Consider the following 19,020-nt stretch of genomic DNA (forward strand, 5'->3'; position numbering starts at 1 on the left):
TTATTGCTTGGTAAAAAATGAAATAGTCAATGTACTGTAAGTAAATTAGTTCAACCTAAGAAGTTTTGTTTTGCTCCCTATTGAGCCATATTTGTTAGGACAGAATATAGTACTGGCTTTCTAAAGCCGTTTCTCACAGATACACAAAGAGCCCACAAGGGTTTATTGCTGGATCTGCATTATGGGCAGAGACGTGTAGGTTATTCCTGTGTATCCCTGTTGCTAATTGTATATCCCTGTTTGATATTGCTCTGCAATCTGTTCCTTTTAGTCTACCTTAGCACTTTTAATAGGTGCCCATACCTTAAGTATAACTAAAGGCATTTTTTAAACTTTGGATAAAGTGGGAATACATTAAAACCCTTGTTAGGTTTTTGCTGCTGCCTGTGCCCCAGTTAAGGAGATCCACCCTCCCTGTTTATTCTGTTTTTCATTTAGACCCCGTTCACACTGGGGCGACCTGGTCGCCTGACAAGTCGCTGTGGGTCGCCTGCCATAGAGCAGCACAGGACCCGTTCTAATAGGAGCGACACAAGTCGCTCCGACTTAGAAAAAGGGTCCGGAGCTTCTTTGGGGCGACCTGGAGCGACCTGCATTGACTTCAATGATATGAAGTCCGTGACGGCCGCTCCGAGGTCGCGGTGCGAGCTGCGCACCGTGACCTCACAGGTCGCCCGGCAAAGTCAGGTCGCCCCAGTGTGAACGGGGTCTAAAAGTGAAACTAAAAAAATAAATAAACGTTGGGTTGTCCCCAGAACATTAATAGAAGGGAAATCTTTAATAGAGACATTAGTTCTGGTGACTCCCATGGACTCCCTCTCTTAGATGGGATTTCCTCTCACTTTCCTGTTTTGACTATGGGACAGGAAGTAAAGGAAAATCTCCCCAATGGGACACAGATGACAAAAATGCTGACAGCGGATACAACCCTCCCTTACTTTATTCAAATTTAAAAAAAAAATGTTTTACTTTAATGGTTGCCCTGTCTTATTGTCCTCCCTCAGTATACCCCTAATTGTTGCCCTACCTTGCTGGTCTGCCCCTGTATATCCTAATCATTGCCCTACTTTGTTGGCCATCCTCAGCATACCCCTAATGGTTGCCCTACCTTGTTGTCTTGCCTCTGTATACCCAAATCATTGCCCTACCTTGTTGGCCATCCTCAGCATACCCCTAATGGTTGCCCTACCTTGTTGTCTTGCCTCTGTATACCCTAATCATTGCCCTACCTTGTTGGCCATCCTCAGCATACCCCTAATGGTTGCCCTAACTTGTTGGCTTGCCTCTGTATACCCAAATCATTGCCTTACCATATTGGTCTGCCTTAGTATGGCCCTAATGATTGACCTATCTTATTGGCCTGCCTCAGTATGACCCTAATGTTTGCCCTATCATGTTGACCTACCTCAGTATTCCCTTAATGTTTGACTTAACTCATTTGTCTGCCTCCCTAAAACGCTAACGGTGCCCTTTATATTGTGGCCTGCCTCAGCATGACCCCATGGTTGCCCTAAAAGTGCTTTATTTAGTGTTTAGCACTTCACATTCTTCAGGATTCCAAAGAAATTGAAGCCCCATTTTTTTAATGATTTGGAAAAAAGTACTAGGAAGAGAAAACAAATTTGTCAGGTCATGTGACAGGGCTCTCCTATCTTGGATTTTTTTCTGAAGCATTATACAGAGAGCACCCCATAGCATTCAACAGGTCCTACTTTGTATCCTGCAATTTTTCATAATGTAGGTGCTGTGTAAAATATTTACTATAGTGTCCTTCGGAGAATGTTACTGTACAAATTACACAAATGTTTTACCTGCTGAAAGATTTGGAATTCTTTTCAGCCAGATTTCCAATATAGGCACTCCTACCAGACCGCACATCCTGATCTAGGACCCTCCTAGCTTGTGATTGGTAATAAAGGTAAAAATCACATGATCACTTTACTTTCTCCTATTATCAGGATGCTGACAGCGTTATAAGGTGCTTTGGCACAGGCAGATACAGCAACTATTGCCAGTGGTATCTTGCCAATGATTTATTTATTTACATCTGCCTGGCGTTCGGCTTTATGAAAGTAATTGTTGGCTTAATGATTGTTTTTACATTGTGTACACAGCTAATCTATCTTCTGAGACCATAATCATCACAACACCCCCTGGAGCAGTGCCTAACTCTGTAACTGCTGTGTTCTCAATTGTAGGTAAGGCCAATTCTGAGTTCTGTATGTGACTAATGTGACAAGTAGATCAAAATGCCATATTTCTTACACTTTCCACAGATGGCCTTTAGAGTATTCCATAGTATATGTATGAATTTCACGTGAATCCAGGATTGAGGGAGTCACTCTGCTATTTCTATAGTATCCTACATGCTAAAAAGTTTTTTTTTCTTATGATTACAGTGCAGACTATAAAGTGAAGATTTATCCTTTTAAGACATTCATTCCTATTTAGTAATGCAGTGAAAAAAAAAAGCATCAGTGATCGTTTTTAGATTTTAGGGCACTGAAAGATAAACTCTGATTGGCTACCACTGGAGTTTACTGAAGTGTTTCCTATTGTAGGGTATTTGTACGAAAAGTAGTTCATTTCTCACTAGGTGGTACCAATACTGGATTATGGATGACATTGGATGACATTTTGCCTAAATAGTTAACTTACAGGGATTGATTTACTAAAGGCAAATAGACTGTGCACTTTGCAAAGTGCAGTTGCTCCAGAGCCTAGTAAATGAGGTGAAGCTCTACTGACCTCCATCATCCAATCATATGCAAGCAAAAATGCAGTTTTTTCCCTTGCATGTGATTGGATATTCTTTGCAAAGTGAATCTCTACCTCATTTACTAAGCTATGGAGCAACTACCCTTGCAAAGTGCAACTACACTTTGCAAAGTGCACAGTCTATTTGTCTTTAGTAAATTAACCCAACTAGTTGTCGTCGTTATATTTTCATTATGTCATTATAAGTAACCTCATTTCTAGTGACTCTGCAACTGCAAGCACTCGATGGAGTATGGGTATCTATAACATGGACCACGTGCTCTATGGCTCTAAAGGCTGTTTTTTTATCAGCACAGAAGGGAGAACTTTTACTAATTAGGGAGTCAAATAAGAAGCTCTGAAGAGATCTGAATTTAGGTGGCAAGCAAGGGTGACAAGTAAAACATCTTGTGATGATTCCACTTCATGTTCTGAATGACATGATTACTGGGGGCACTTTGCAATGCCAAAGATAGCATGCACAACTTGGGTCCTCCAGTTTAAATTGCACCCTATTTTGTGTTTGAAATTGGCTTCAGCGGCATTTCAGCAGCAGAATTAGTTTGACCTCTTCAAACCATGATCCATTGGATCCAGTGCCTCATTTACCCACATCCTAGATAGGAGCTTAGTTATTGCTTCTGTCTTTCAGTAAAGAAGGCACTAAATATATTCAATAAACGACTGCATTCTCTATGTTCCTCAGGAGATCTAATAGGTTCTGCACTTCAGGGAACTGAGAAGCTTCTAACCCTCCCATGTGGCTGTGGGGAGCAGATTATGGTCAGGTTCGTTCCCAATATCTATGTGATGGATTACTTGGAGAGTACAAACCAAATGACAGAGGACATCAAGAAGCTAGGAGATCAATACATTAAACGCGGTGAGTAAGAGATAATTAGCCATTCAAATAGTAGTAAAAAAAGAACAGTATACAATGGCAACATCCATAAACTTGTCTATGATCGTTATTTGCATTGCTATACATCTTTAAAGCAGGGCTGTCCTAAGGCATAAGTATCGTTCTAGCGACCATACCACTTGCATTTAAAGGTGTACCTGAGCATTAAAAAGGATCTAACTATCACTTAAGAACACAACAGTACATTATGTTTGATACAGAGTCAAGTGCTCTGTATCTCCCCTACATCAATTGGGTTCCAACGATAACTTAACCCATTATGTTGATCCTAACACTTCACCGCCCCTCACCTGAGCCCAAAAACATAACCTCAACATAAAAAGCTACCAGCATCAAAAGTTCCATCTGTTAAAGTACATTTTGATAATATGACCAAGATAATGTAAAATCACCTCATGATATAAACTGAAATATATGATACCTACCTACTACCTAGCCCCTTTGAAACAAAGCGTCTAGAGATCTAAGCACCAGGTCTGTAAGATGTAAGCTCCTTTAGCGACCAGTCATCTATTTGCAATTCTCTTGGTGGATATCCTATCCCTTGGCAAAAATGCAAATGCCCTTTTATACGTAAATGTTTAGCCTGGGGCGCCTACAAGTATTCCTTTCTGTAAATGTGTTATGTTATACCATAGACACCTCAAACTGCTGTTTTTGGGGGACACACACTCACTTCCTGTTTGTGAGTCTTAGCTGGCTGACAGACAGACAGACAGACATCAACTTTTATTGCATTGGCTAGAGTGGATAATACATTTTAGAGTGAACCCTTTAAGATGTCTGCTGTTCAGTCCAACTTGCTGTTTCATTTGTGTTTGACACTCTTCTCCTATTAGGTTATGAGAGACAGCTGGACTTTCTTAGAAACGATTTTTCATTCAGTGCATTTGGGAAGAAGGATGAAGATGGCAATGCCTGGTAAGGTCCCTAAGTTCCATCATGTAAAGTTTGGCACACACTCATAGTAAATCATTAGCACAGGGTGACCTTATTCAAGCATCTTCTTATTTTCTATTTTCTCAGGCTGACAGCTTTTGTCATGAAGTCTTTTTATGCAGCTTCCCATTTTATCCCAGTGGATAGGAAATATATTGAGGAGGCAGGAAAATGGCTGAAGGAGAACCAGCAACCTAGTGGATGCTTTAGAAATAGGGGAAAACTCTTCAAGACAACTTTAAAGGTACAGTACAGCAGAACAATGAAAACAGTACAGGAGTGCAAACTCCATCTGAGCCCTAAACTGTTCAAAAATGACATTAAATTAAAGTCTATGTTCACCTTTTGGAACATGTCATATGTTCCACCCGTATATGAACTACAAGAACCACCAGCCACCGCAGCTGACAGCTTGTAGTTCTGAATGAACTGCGAGGGTGCTGATCACAAAGCAAAGGGCAGGGTCTAGTTACAAACTGTACAAGAGCTCTGAGAGCTGATTGGAGGAAAGGGCAAACGCCTGTCACACAGCACACACAGGGCCACATTTACATCTCAGGAGCCTATAGGCAGATAATTCTGAAGCCCACCCTCCCCCCATCAAAAAAAAATTAAGCACCAATTAACATGCTCACCCCTAAGCATAAATTACTTTTGCAAGGTAAAACTCTCCCCAAACAAAAATTCAAAAATTCCCCATTCCCACAGTCCAAATCCTCCTCTCAGCACATATCTTTGCCCCCCAATTCCACCTTCCAGCTCAAATCCCCCTTCCTAGCACAAATCCCCACCCATAACTTCCAACTCCTAGCACAAATCCTCTCCCCCAAATACCCCCTCCTAGTGTAAATCCTTCCCCCAAATCCCTACTCCTAGTGTAAGTCCACTCCCCCCACCCCAGTACAAATCGTCTCCCCAAAATCCCCCCTCCTAGCATATATTCCCTCAAATCCATCCTCTTAGCACAACCACCCCCCCTCCGAATTCTCTCTGTGCCCCCCCCCCCAGGCCGGCCCCTCCATGAACATTGTACCTACACCTGCTTCAAGCATCAGCTAGGAGTGAGCTGGGATAACAGCTCTCCTCCATACAGCAGATAACACAGAATCCTCTTAGATCGGACGGTACACGGCTTCATTACCCATCCCCTACCTTCTCCAAAGACTGCCTACCCCTCGGAAATGTGGGTAGGGAGTGGGTAATCAAGCCATGTACCCTGCAATCTAAAAGGATCCTGTGTAATCTGTTGTATGGAGGAGCGCTCCACTGAAAGGAGCGGGGAGAGCACAAAAAGCCCACACCTCCTCCCAGTGCTCTACTTGCTGACAATTTTCATGTCCGAACTTGCAGCGGGTGTGGGTACAATGTTTATGGGTGGGCAGGCCTAGAGCGGCACAACTGGAATCTGAGAGGGTGCAGCTCCCCCCCCATATCAGGCCATGTTCAGACAGGTGCCCCTCTAGGAAGGGCACCTGTGGGCACATGCTTACAGTGCCTAATGGGAAATCCGGCCCTGAGAACACAGGAACAGCACTGTGGCTATCACTCACCGGAGATCCCTCCCCGGTCACCTTTTAAGCTCTTGGTGTCAGGAAAGCTTGTCAGAAGTGACTAATGCTGATAGCAGATAGCTGATAGAGGACTTAGACAGCAGAGAGAAATGATACTTAGTGCTTTGGTAAGAGGCAAGTAAACACTATGGAAAGATGTGCTTTGTTCAGATTCTATGTCTGAGGTTTACAAACACTTTAATGTAGTATGAAAGGTCTAATTCACCACCCTTGAACTATATGTAGCGCTAACCTCTGGAGGGGCTGCTGGATGTATTTGATTCTCTGTACTTGTACCATGACTCTGTGAACAGTTCTATCATTTCTGAAACACCTGGCTGGGTAGATCATAGCTGCAGACACCTACTCGTGCATCAATATACAAGTATCTCACAAACAACTATGCAAAGGTACCAGAAATTAACACCAAACTGGTTGACTGCAAGTAGTGTATATTGTCACAAGGGTGAGCAGCTGTGAAATAATGAATCAATCTGTGGAAAACACTTCTTGCTCCCAACCTTCTGCCAGCTATTTGGTGGGGCCCAAACTTTACAGTGGTGCACTTAAATATTGTCCCTTTACGAATTCTGCATATAGTAATACAGTGTTCCTTAATGAGTGTTTGTCTCACTCTGCTAGTAGCGGTAATATAAGGCCAACCAGTGGCCATTTACTAGCCCTGTGCACACAGCAAACTCTAGGCCAGAAGTTAGGCAACCAGGGACTCCTCTAGCGATATCCCCAGCATACAAATAATACAAAGAAGTGCAGCACTAATAAGTGTAAAAGTCCAATAATATGCAGAAGTTATTAATTTCTAGCAGATGTTGCAGGAGGAAGAGGGAATGTGCAGAAAGGAGCCGTCACCAACACCCATTCACACTGCCTCTTACCCCTTGTTGTGGACCCCCCCATCATGGAAGGTCAAACAGGCACCTTTATCATAATCCTGGAAACAGCCACTGGATCTGATGATCAGCTTCTACCAGGTGAAGCCGAAGATGTAAATGCCAACAGCGTTATCCCCAATCTCATATAATGTAGAAACATAAAGGGGGGCATATCATGGTGTAGTATGTTCAGATAAAATTGTGCAAATATAGGTTACACTCAAGTTTAAAACAATTAAATTGCTCCTTGTATACAAAACTCTTGTTTCAAACCAAAAATATAGCTGCCACGTCCGGGTGCGCAATGACGTCACGTGTCGCAAGTCCTCCCTATGCTTTTCATCAGTGATGATGTTGTTAGGGGCGTGGCTAGCACGAGACATCGTGCAGTATTTATAGGGCAACCCGAGAGGCAGTCCGGAAATTTGTTGCACACCACAGGCCGGAAGGGAGGGCATAATCCACCCTCTCCCTCAGCGCCCATAGAGAATTAAGATTCAAAGGAAACGGAAATAAAAACATCCTAATACAAAAAAATATTTTGAGGCCACAAAAGACAGTCAGTTACCATCGGAACCTCAAAAAATTGTACAACCTTAAAAATTTGGATAATCAAATATCCTATATGCAACTAAAAAGCAAATAAGAATATAATTAGTGATCGACCGATATCGTTTTTCTAGTGCCGATACCGATACCGATATTTTGGTCATCGGATATCGGTATCAGCCGAGATTGGCCGATATTTTTGGACATTTAAATTTTTTTTTTTTTAATAAAAGGTACTGTGGTGGAGGGATCTGGGGGTCTAAAAGACCCCAAACCCCTCCTCTGCACTTAAAAGCATTCAAAACGCCAAGTTTGGCTGTTTTGAATGCTCGCATTTTTTTTAATTTGCCACCGAGTGCCCGGAAGTGATGTCATGACATCACTTTTGGGTTTTTTACATGGAGACCTGATCAGAGCCGAATGCTTCTCAGGCGCATCAGTTTTCATTACAAGACAGCCGACCGTCGGCTATGGACGCTGGTTTCCTGGGGTGATGCCTCTAGCTGCAGGCATCACTCCCATACATGCACTTTCCCTAAATATCAGCAATATTGGTAACCTCAGGGGCTGATTCCGATATATCAGGGAAAGTGCATATTGGCCCCCAATATATCGGCATTGCCGATAATCGGTCGATCCCTAAATATAGTATATATTTAAATGGCCGAATGATTGATCGCACACCCAAAAGTGGCTCCATCTAGTGGTCCAAAAACAAATTGAAATTACAAAGTGCTTAGTGACAATTTAATGTATACATATTATGAATCCAATCTGTAGGTATAAAACAAAAAAAATCTATAGAAAAATGATAAATTGACTAAAATAAAAAGAAAAGAAAAAGAGAAATAAAAATAAGGTCACTGGTTGGCCTTATATTACCATATTACCGCTACTAGCAGAGTGAGACAAACACTCATTAAGGAACACTGTATTACTACATTCCCTCTTCCTCCTGCAACATTTGATAGAAATTAATAAATTCTACATACAGTATTAATGGACTTTTACACCTATTAGCGCTGCATTTCTTTTATTATTTGTATTTTGTATGCTACCATTCCTGCATATTCATGCTGGCTGCTAATTAGAATAAGGATTGTTTTGCAACTAAGCGCGGCTAGTTTGTAATATATGTCATATGATTTCCCCAGCATGGTTCTCCTTTCTGTGTAACTGGCTTCCAACAGACTATTCGTGGTTTCAGGCCCAAGAATGATGGCCCTCTGCTTGCTGCACAGGGCTAGGTGGAGGTGTGAACTGCCCCGGTCCTCTTGCAGAAAGTGACAATTCTCCCTTTCACAGCCCAGGAAAGCTACATTCTGTGCCCCTCTTCCATTGGGAGTTATAGTCTTTCAGCCAATCCGCATCTATAGCCATGTCTTTTGAATGGGGACATCTGTCTAAGGGGGGAATTTCTCTCACTTTGGGATGTTTCTTTTAATTTCCTGTTGCGTTTCTGGGAGAGAGAGGGAAAGGAAACTTCCTCAACGGTGCACAGGCAAAAAATAACCCAACAGAGGTTTAACCCTTCTTTACCTTATATCCAAAAGTACAAAAATGGAAACATATCAAATACTTACAATTTTTTTCCTTTCCTGGTGCCAATCCATGGCAACATACCTGTATGCTGCCATGGATTCACACCAGGAAAGCAAAATTAGGGTATTTGATACAATTTTCTGTTTTCCAATCCATGCCAGCATACAGGTATCACAGGTATGCTGCCATCTTGGCACCAGAATTTTTTTTTTTTTAGCTATACATACACGTTCACTGATTATGGAACCAATTAGACTTGAGTTAAGCCTCCAGGGTGTACCTAATAAGTCTTACCTCCCCTGCTCTTATGTGTACATGTCCAAACCTTGACCCCCCAACAAGCTTGATCGCCAAGGTCCTGGTTTGTGTGCAAAATACATTGACTGCTTGCTACAGTGATTATTGATAGATGCCATATACAGTAACTATTTAATTAAATTGTTATTCATTACAGTTCACAGACATTGTCATAGTCTTCTGTGTACATTCAACTGTAGCAAACCTTGAAAAGCAGAACAAAAGGGGACTTATATTTAAATTCTTACCTATGAAACCCAAAATTGACCCTAGTTATCTGTAATTAAAGTTGTATTAAACCCAAAATCAAGAAAGGCAATATACTGCAACTTATCAATCCCTAAATGCGGTGGTTGCATTTTCTTTTTTTTTCATCCAGCAAGTGACACATTTCCTGTGTTAGGTTGTCTTCTGGAGGCAATGGAGACAACTTTGGACAGCTGCATTGTCAATCTGGGGGAGAGGGTAGTATTAGATGCACTAGCAGATTATGATAGACTTCACTAACAAAAAAAAAAAAAAAACTAAACTTCAGCTAAGACGTCTTAACCACTTCAGTACCAGCCTCTGTTACCCCATAATTACCAGGTAATTTTTCAGTTTTCAGCGCTATAATACTTTGACTGACAATTCCATCATACAATGCTGTACTCAAACTAGTTTTATATATATTTTTTAAATAGATAGAGCTTTTTTTAGGGGTGTTTTGTAACCACTGGTATTTTTTTTATTTTTTTACCATAAAGCGGAAACAAGACCTAAAATTATGAGAAAAAAAACAGATTCCCTTGCTTTGTGTCAGGCCCCTTTCACACTTGTACGACTCCAAAGTTGCACCAACTTTGGAGTGCAACTTTGGTGCAACTTTGATGCAACTTTGGTGCAACTTTGATGCATCTTTGACGCAACTTTGGATGGGTGCAACATAGATACGACTTTGGCTTTGACTAGTTTTAATGGACAACTGTTGCACACAAGTTGCATAGTATAACAATTTGGTATGACTTTCATGCAACTTCTGAGGGTTAACATTGAAGTCTATGGCCCTGAAGTTGCATGAAAGTCAGACCAAAGTAGTGCGTGAACTACTTTGAAGTTGCTGCAACTTTAAGTTGCGCATATATGAATGGTTATCATTGGAAAACATGGGGAACGACATGTCGTGCAACTCTGATGTCCAAAGTTGCATGACAAGTTGCACAAGTGTGAAAGGGGCCTTAAAATAAAAATGCCAGGTCAGTTAAAAAAAAAAAAAAAAAAAACACCAAAATAACCCTTAAAAAAAAAAACAGATACCCCAAGGTGATCTAATTTTTAGCCAAAATTTTGTGAAGAAACATGCTGGTATTGAGGGGGTTAAACATGGAGCTTATAAAAGTGTACTAGATACATTTATGTACAGGTCATGCACTGAGGAAGGAGGAAGTGAAGGGGTTAATGTACTGGACACATCAGTGGCATCATGGAGATAAGGGATTCATGTTCAGATGAGCGGGATAGGGGGGATAAAAGGGTTAATTTATAGGTCACATGAGACAGCATGAATATAGTATGTGTAGGAGAGGGGAAGGCATGAACATTCATTGCTATGTCACAGAAACAGAATGAATGAAGCTCCAGCTGCTGGCCCATTCATTCTGCCCTCAATGATAAATACATGATTCCTCTTCCTTACCCTGTTGTAAGCAAAAGGGAAGGGATTAACATAGTACCATGTGATCATTGCATTGACCAATCACAGTGATCACATGGTATTCAGGCTCTTGGATTGGCAGGGTACAGTGTGGGCCCTTTCACACTGATGTGTTTTTTTGTGTTCCCATTGACTTAAAATGGAAGATAAAAAAAATTACACCAAGGATGCAGCATGCGGGATTTTTCAAAGCACAGCACACCTGCAGTGTGAACAGTTGCATAGCATTTAATGGGGAATAGTTTTCATGCATTTCTCTCGCCCTGGGCCATTGCAGCAAAAGCCCACCAGTGTGAAGGGGCCTGTCTCTGTGTACCCAGCTGTCACAGCACAGGGGATCGGCCACCCAATGGCTGTTTATTCAGTGCCATTGGTCAATGGCACTGGGTAAATAAAGGGCCGACGATCCATCATTGAAAAATGTATGGCAGTACAAAAGGGGTTAAACAGTTAAAGCAACAGTTTTTGATTTTAAGGTTTACATGAATAAATAAAAGCTGACCCTTGTAGGCACCCCTGTCAGTGGTAAATGGTTAGTCTCAACCCTCTGTCTGCCACTTTTGCTGGACAGCTTGGTCTGATAAAGGAAGTTGAAAAGACTTACTGGCCAATCATAGGGGAAAATAAAAGAGAGAATTTCCCAAGTGGCTGAATCACTTTCTGTATCTTGGTAGCAACAAGATATGACCAGAGAAATCCAAACAGAGATGGGGGAATGCATGTACATGTTTAATAATTGTGATACTTCTTCTTCCTTATACTAGGGGGGCGTGAATGATATAATTTCGCTATGTGCATACATCATAATAGCTTTTCTGGAGACAAGATGGCCTGAGGAGGTACGTAGCTCTTTCAACAATTTACCTGTATTATAACACAAAAACAGGGATATTGAAGGTGTTGAAATGCTGGTGAGCAACTGGTTTGAGAAATGCTTGCAGTCACTATGTTGCCCATTACAGTGGCAATAAAACATAATCAAAATGATTTTCCTGTTTTTTTTGTGAAATGGACATAAATCATAAGCTGGAATGGACAGATATACAAATCCTATTGTTAGAGAAAATGAGAAAATGTGTAGGGGGCATTTTATAGTGCGCAGTGGATACCAGGGCCATCTTATTAGCATCTAAGGCCCCTGGGCAAAGTAATGCACTGGGGTCCCCACCAGCCTGCAGGGCCATCCTAATAGCATGAAGGGCCCCTGGGCAAAGTGATGCACTGGCACCTCTACCAGCCTGCCCCATTTACACACCCACTCTTAAGAATTAAACTATAAATAGTTGATAAAAATTAAACCTATATTTATTACTACTTTCAATAAAATCAAATTTTAAACATGCCATAAATCAAAGACTAATCAACACAAACATCCAAACAATATAAAAAGTCTGTAGCACATCTGTACGGCATCAGTGTACAGGGGGTCAGCAGGATAAAATGGAGGGGGGGGGGCAAGAGGGCACAGTACAAGGAGGAGGCAGGAGGGCCCAATATGGGGGGGATCAGAAGGGCATAACCCTGGGAGCAGGAGGGCATGATACTGGGATCAGGAGAGCACAGTTGGGGGGGGCAACATGGCACAGTACGGGGGGTCAGGAGGGCACAGTATTTGGGGGGGGGGGGCAGGAGAGTACAGTACAGAGGGGGCAGAAGGGCACGGTACGGGGGGAGGGGACACCTGGATGTCCGTGTTCGGCGGGTTCGGCCGAACTTGAAAAAAAAGTCCGGGTCCGTGTCCCGGACTTTTTCCGAACTTTACCCGGACACCGAACCCCATTGAAGTCAATGGGGACCCGAACTTTCAGGCACTAAAATGGCTCTAAAACACCAATGGAAAGGGCTAGAGTGCTGCAAATGGCAGCAAAACGTAGTTAAGAGCATGGTGAATGCTCTGCAAACAAATGTGGATAGGGAAATAACTTAAAACAACAAAAAAAAAACAGAAAAAAATAAAACAATGTTCTTCATCTGTGAAGGACGAGGCCCATATGGAGTAGGAGGGAGGTTGAGGTGGTGGTGGATGTGGTGGTGTCATAGGCGTGCGCACAGGGTGTGCCGGGGCACACCCTAATCACCTAGGGCACATTAGCATTATCGCTCTGTTTGCCAGTGAGGAGATGGGAAAGATCTCCCTCGGACCTGCTCTGCCATAAGAGAAGTGCCACACACTTCTATTTCACTTTGCCAGCAGGGAGAGTAATGTACCGGGGCCATATACATGTAGGCAAACACATGCATGTGTATTTAAACTTTGGGGTGCACACCCTAATGCAATAGGCTGCGCACAGGTAGCCAACACTGCTTTTTTTCAGTCATTTTAAATGAGGGTACACCCCAAAAGAGTGAGAAAGATCAAAAATAGAACAATGGCTGGGTAAGGTCGGTATCCATCTCTATTCTGCACAAGGTACGGAAAAGTCCTGTGGGATCCATGCCTGGTTCATTTTAATGAACGTGAGCTTGTCCACATTGTCTCTGGACAGGCGGCTGCGCTTGTCTGTGATAACGCCCCCAGCCGTGCTAAATACACGTTCAGATAATACACTGGCTGCAGGGCATGCCAGCACCTCCAAGGCGTAAAGGGCAAGCTCAGGCCATGTGCCCAATTTGGAGACCCAGAAGTTGAAGGGGGCAAACCCGTCATTCACTACATGTAGGCGTGTGCACACATACTGCTCCACCATGTTGGTGAAATGTTGCCTCCTGCTAAGACGTTCCATATGAGCTGCTGGTGCTGCTGTTTGTTGTGGCGTGCTGACAAAGCTTTTCCACATTTCGGCCATGCTAACCCTGCCTTCTGAGGTGCTGACGGTGCGCTGGTTGCGTTGGCGACCTCTTCCTCCTCCTCCTCTGCCTTGGCCTTGTGCTTCCACTGTGGCCCCGCTGTCAGGTGGGAATGCAAGCAGCATCGCGTCTACCAGCGTGCGCTTGTACTCGCGCATCTTGCGATCGTGCTCCAGTGTGTGAATTAAGGACGGTACGTTGTCCTTGTAATGGGGATCCAGCAGCGTGGCCACCCAGTAATCAGCACAAGTTAGAATGTGGGCAACTCGGCGGTCGTTGTGGAGACACTGCAGCATGTAATCGCTCATGTGTGCCAGGCTGCCCAGAGGCAACGAAAGGTTGTCCTCTGTGGGAGGTTTATCGTCTGTATCCTCTGTATCCCTCCAGCCACGCACCTGTGATGGCCATGAGCTGGCCTGGGTGCCACCCTGCTGTGAACATGGTTCCATCTCCTCCTCCATCTCCTCCTCCTCATCCTCCTCATCCTCCAGAACTGTGCCCCTGCTGGACAATTGTGTCCCTGGCGTTTGTGGGTGCAGGAACCCACCCTCGGAGCCACTTGCGAATGACTGCCCTGAAAGCCTTGGAAATGCTACCTCTTCATCCTCCTCCTCCTCATCCTGTGCCACATCCTCTTCCATCATCGCCCGAATCGTTTTTTGAAGGAGGCATAGAAGTGGGATAGTTAAGCTGACAACGGCGTCATCGGCACTGGCCATGTTGGTGGAGTACTCAAAACAGCGCAACAAGGCACACAGGTCTCGCATGGAGGCCCAGTTATTGGTGGTGAAGTGGTGCTGTTCCGCAGAGCGACTCACGCGTGCGTGCTGCAGCTGAAACTCCACTATGGCCTGCTGCTGCTCGCACAGTCTTTCCAGCATGTGCAAGGTGGAGTTCCACCTTATGGGCACGTCACATATGAGGCGGTGAGCGGGAAGGCCGAAGTTACGCTGCAGCGCTGACAGGCGAGCAGAAGCAGGGTGAGAACGCCGAAAGTGCGCACAGACGGCCCGCACTTTCTGCGGCAGCTCTTACATATCGGGGTAGTTTTTAAGGAACCTCTGCACCACCAAATTCAGCACATGCGCCAGGCAAGGGATGTGCGTCAAACCGGCTAGGCCCAGAGCTGCTATGAGATTTCGCCCATTATCGCACACCACCAGGCCGGGCTTGAGGCTCGCTGGCAGCAACCACTCATTTGTCTGCTGTTCCATGCTCCTCCACAACTCCTGCGCGGTGTGTGGTTTTTCCCCCAAACAGGCAAGTTTTAAAACTGCCTGCTATCGTTTACCCCTGGCCGTGCTGAAGTTGGTGGTGAAGGTGTTACGCTGACCGGATGAGGAGGCGGTAGAGGATGAGGAAGCGGAGTAGGAGAAGTTAGGAACAGGAGGAAAACTGAAGCGCCCTGCAATCCTCGGTGGTGGAAGGACATGCGCCAAATTGCTATCCGCCTCAGGCCCATCCGCCACTGCATTTACCCAGTGTGTTGTTAGGGAGATATAACGCCCCTGACCGTGCTTACTGGTCCACGTATCGGTAGTTAGGTGGACCTTGGCACAGATGGTGTTGCGCAGTGCACACCTGATTTTTTTCCCCCACTTGGTTGTGCAGGGAAGGGATGGCTTGCCTGGAAAAGTAGTGGCGGCTGGGCATGACGTACTGTGGGACAGCCACCGACATAAGGCTTTTAAAACTGTGCGTCTCCACCAGACGGAATGACAGCATTTCAAAGGCCAAGAATTTTGAAATGCTGGCATTCAGGGCCAGGGATCGCGGGTGGGTAGGGGGGTACTTCCTCTTCCTCTGAAGTGTTTGGGAGATGGATAGCTGAACGCTTCCACGGGACATTGTGGAGATGGTTGGTGACCCAGGTGGTGGTGTTGCTGACAGATCGTCTGTTTGCGGGTTGGCAGGTGCCGGTATCACTACAGATGTGGATGGAGAGGCCGAGACTGCAGCAGAAGAGGAAGCAGGAGGAGCCAGAGACCTTTCTTGGTTTTGAAGGTGTCTACTCCACTGCAGCTCGTGCTTTGCACTTAGATGCCTGATCATGCAGGTTGTGCTCAGGTTTTGAAGGTTTATGCCTCGCTTCAGGCTCTGATTGCACAGGGTGCAAACCACTCATGTCCTGTCATCAGCACATTTTCTGAAGAACTTCCACGCTAGAGAACTCCTTTGAGCTGGCTTTGGTGCGCTCGTTCCCTTGCTGCGTTGGGCAGTAGCAGGCGTAGTGTCTAGGGCACGGCCGCTCCGCTTCTGCACCCTGCTCCCTCTTCTGCTGTGCTGGTGTCTCTGTGCGACCACCGCCTCTTCCTCCAAACTACTCAGGTCACCTGCATGACCTTCATTCCATGTGAGGTCGAGGACCTCATCGTCCTCCACATCATCTTCCACCCAGTTTTCACCCCTGCCCTCCTTGTCGGTCTCCACAATTCTGAATGCCGCAGCAGTTGGCATCTGCGTTTCGTCATCATCGGAGACGTGCTGCGATGGTCCTTCCATGTACTCATCTTGAGAAATAAGTGGTTGGGCATTGCTGCACTCAATCTCTTCCACTTCTGGGGCAGGGCTAGGTGGATGGCCCTGGGAAACCCTGCTGACAGAGTCATCAAAAAAAAGAAGAGACTGCTGCATGACTTGGGGCTCAGACTGCTTGCCTGATTTGCAAGGGGGTGAGGTGAAAGACGGTTGGACATTGGCTGCAGGTGCCAACTCTGACCTTTCTGCAGTAGACTGGGTGGGAGACAATGTGAAGGAACTGGAGGCACTGTCAGCAACCCAATCTACTATCGCCTGTACTTCTTCTGGCCTCATCACTTCTAGAGGCGCATGATACCCTACCAAATACTGCTGCAGGTTCTGTCGCCTAGTCACACTTGAGGAAGGTGTTTCACTTGTGCGTGTAGCTGGCACAGATCGACCACGTCCTCTCCTTGCAACAGGAGCTCTACCAGCAGCACCACGACCCAGGCCACGGCCCCTATTTGACGGTCTCCTCATATTTCTGTAATTTATGATCTTGCCCTAGAAAGGTGTTTATTGAATAGCGGAACAAAACAACAACAGTATCGCACAGGTGTATCTCACAGTCAAATATGCAAACTATGCCGCAATTTAATTTTTTTTACCCCAAAAGGGTGTATATTGAATAGCGGAATAGAAAAAAGGATAAAAAACAGTGGGAGTTCGGAACAGGAGGAGTTCGGAACAGGAGGCAAACTGAAGCGCCCTGCAATCCTTGGCGGTGGAAGGAGATGCGCCAAACAAATTTAAAAGGTGTATCTCACACGTACCGATACAGACTATGCCGTAATTTAATTTTTTACACTCCAAAAGGGTGTATATTGAATAGCGGAATAGGAAAAATTTTATAATACGGTGTATCTCACACGTACAAACACAGACTAGACCCCGATTACAATTTTTTGTACCCTAAAGGCAGGATGAGGATGAGGAGTAGGAGGAGGTCCGAACAGGAGGCAAAATGAAGCACCCTGCAATCCTCGGCGGTATGAGATGCGCCCCAAAAATTGGAAAGGTGTATCTCACACGTACCGATACAGACTATGCCGCAATTTAATTGTTTTTACCCCAAAGGTGTAGATTGAATACCGGAATAGAAAATATGATATCAAAAGGTGTATGTATCTCACACGTACAGACCCAGACTAGGCCCAAATTACTATTTTTTGTACCCCCAAAGGCAGGATGAGGAGTAGGAGGAGTTCGGAACAGGCAGGAGGCAGACTGAAGCACCCTGCAATCCTCGGCAGTATGAGATGCGCCCCAAAAATTGGAAAGGTGTATCTCACACGTACCGATACAGACTATCCCGCAATTTAATTGTTTTTACCCCAAAGGTGTAGATTGAATAGCGGAATAGAAAATATGATATCAAAAGGTGTATGTATCTCACACGTACAGACCCAGACTAGGCCCAAATTACTATTTTTTGTACCCCCAAAGGCAGGATGAGGAGTAGGAGGAGTTCGGAACAGGCAAGAGGCACACTGAAGCACCCTGCAATCCTCGGCGGTATTAGATGCACCCCAAAAATTGGAAAGGTGTATCTCACACGTACCGATACAGACTATCCAGCAATTTAATTGTTTTTACCCCAAAGGTGTAGATTGAATAGCGGAATAGAAAATATGATATCAAAAGGTGTATGTATCTCACACGTACAGACCCAGACTAGGCCCAAATTACTATTTTTTTACCCCCAAAGGCAGGATGAGGAGTAGGAGGAGTTCGGAACAGGCAGGAGGCACACTGAAGCACCCTGCAATCCTCGGCGGTATGAGATGCGCCCCAAAAATTGGAAAGGTGTATCTCACAAGTACCGATACAGACTATCCCGCAATTTAATTGTTTTTACCCCAAAGGTGTGTATTGAATACCGGAATAGAAAATATGATATCAAAAGGTGTATGTATCTCACACATACAGACCCAGACTAGGCCCAAATTACTATTTCTTGTACCCCCAAAGGCAGGATGAGGAGTAGGAGGAGTTCGGAACAGGCAGGAGGCACACTGAAGCACCCTGCAATCCTCGGCGGTATGAGATGCGCCCCAAAAATTGGAAAGGTGTATCTCACACGTACCGATACAGACTATCCCGCAATTTAATTGTTTTTACCCCAAAGGTGTAGATTGAATAGCGGAATAGAAAATATGATATCAAAAGGTGTATGTATCTCACACGTACAGACCCAGACTAGGCCCAAATTACTATTTTTTGTACCCCCAAAGGCAGGATGAGGAGTAGGAGGAGTTCGGAACAGGCAGGAGGCACACTGAAGCACCCTGCAATCCTCGGCGGTATGAGATGCGCCCCAAAAATTGGAAAGGTGTATCTCACACGTACCGATACAGACTATCCCGCAATTTAATTGTTTTTACCCCAAAGGTGTAGATTGAATAGCGGAATAGAAAATGTGATATCAAAAGGTGTATGTATCTCACACGTACAGACCCAGACTAGGCCCAAATTACTATTTTTTGTTCCCCCAAGGGCAGGATGAGGAGTAGGAGGAGTTCGGAACAGGCAGGAGGCAGACTGAAGCACCCTGCGATCCTGGGGGGTATG

General features: G+C 44.6%; 1 protein-coding gene across 1 annotated transcript in view; it reads left to right on the forward strand.

Moving 5' to 3' along the window:
• LOC309563585 (alpha-2-macroglobulin-like protein 1) overlaps nt 1-19,020 on the forward strand; it is a 124,258-nt gene that overhangs the window by 72,998 nt on the left and 32,240 nt on the right. The window contains exons 23-27 of the mRNA XM_082268052.1: nt 2,115-2,198; nt 3,464-3,640; nt 4,519-4,600; nt 4,706-4,862; nt 11,907-11,981. Coding sequence (XP_082124178.1) covers nt 2,115-2,198; nt 3,464-3,640; nt 4,519-4,600; nt 4,706-4,862; nt 11,907-11,981 — 575 coding nt within the window. The remainder of the gene's footprint in view (nt 1-2,114; nt 2,199-3,463; nt 3,641-4,518; nt 4,601-4,705; nt 4,863-11,906; nt 11,982-19,020) is intronic.

Source organism: Pelophylax lessonae (assembly GCF_965119305.1).
Source record: "Pelophylax lessonae genome assembly, chromosome: 9".
NCBI lineage: Eukaryota > Metazoa > Chordata > Amphibia > Anura > Ranidae > Pelophylax > Pelophylax lessonae.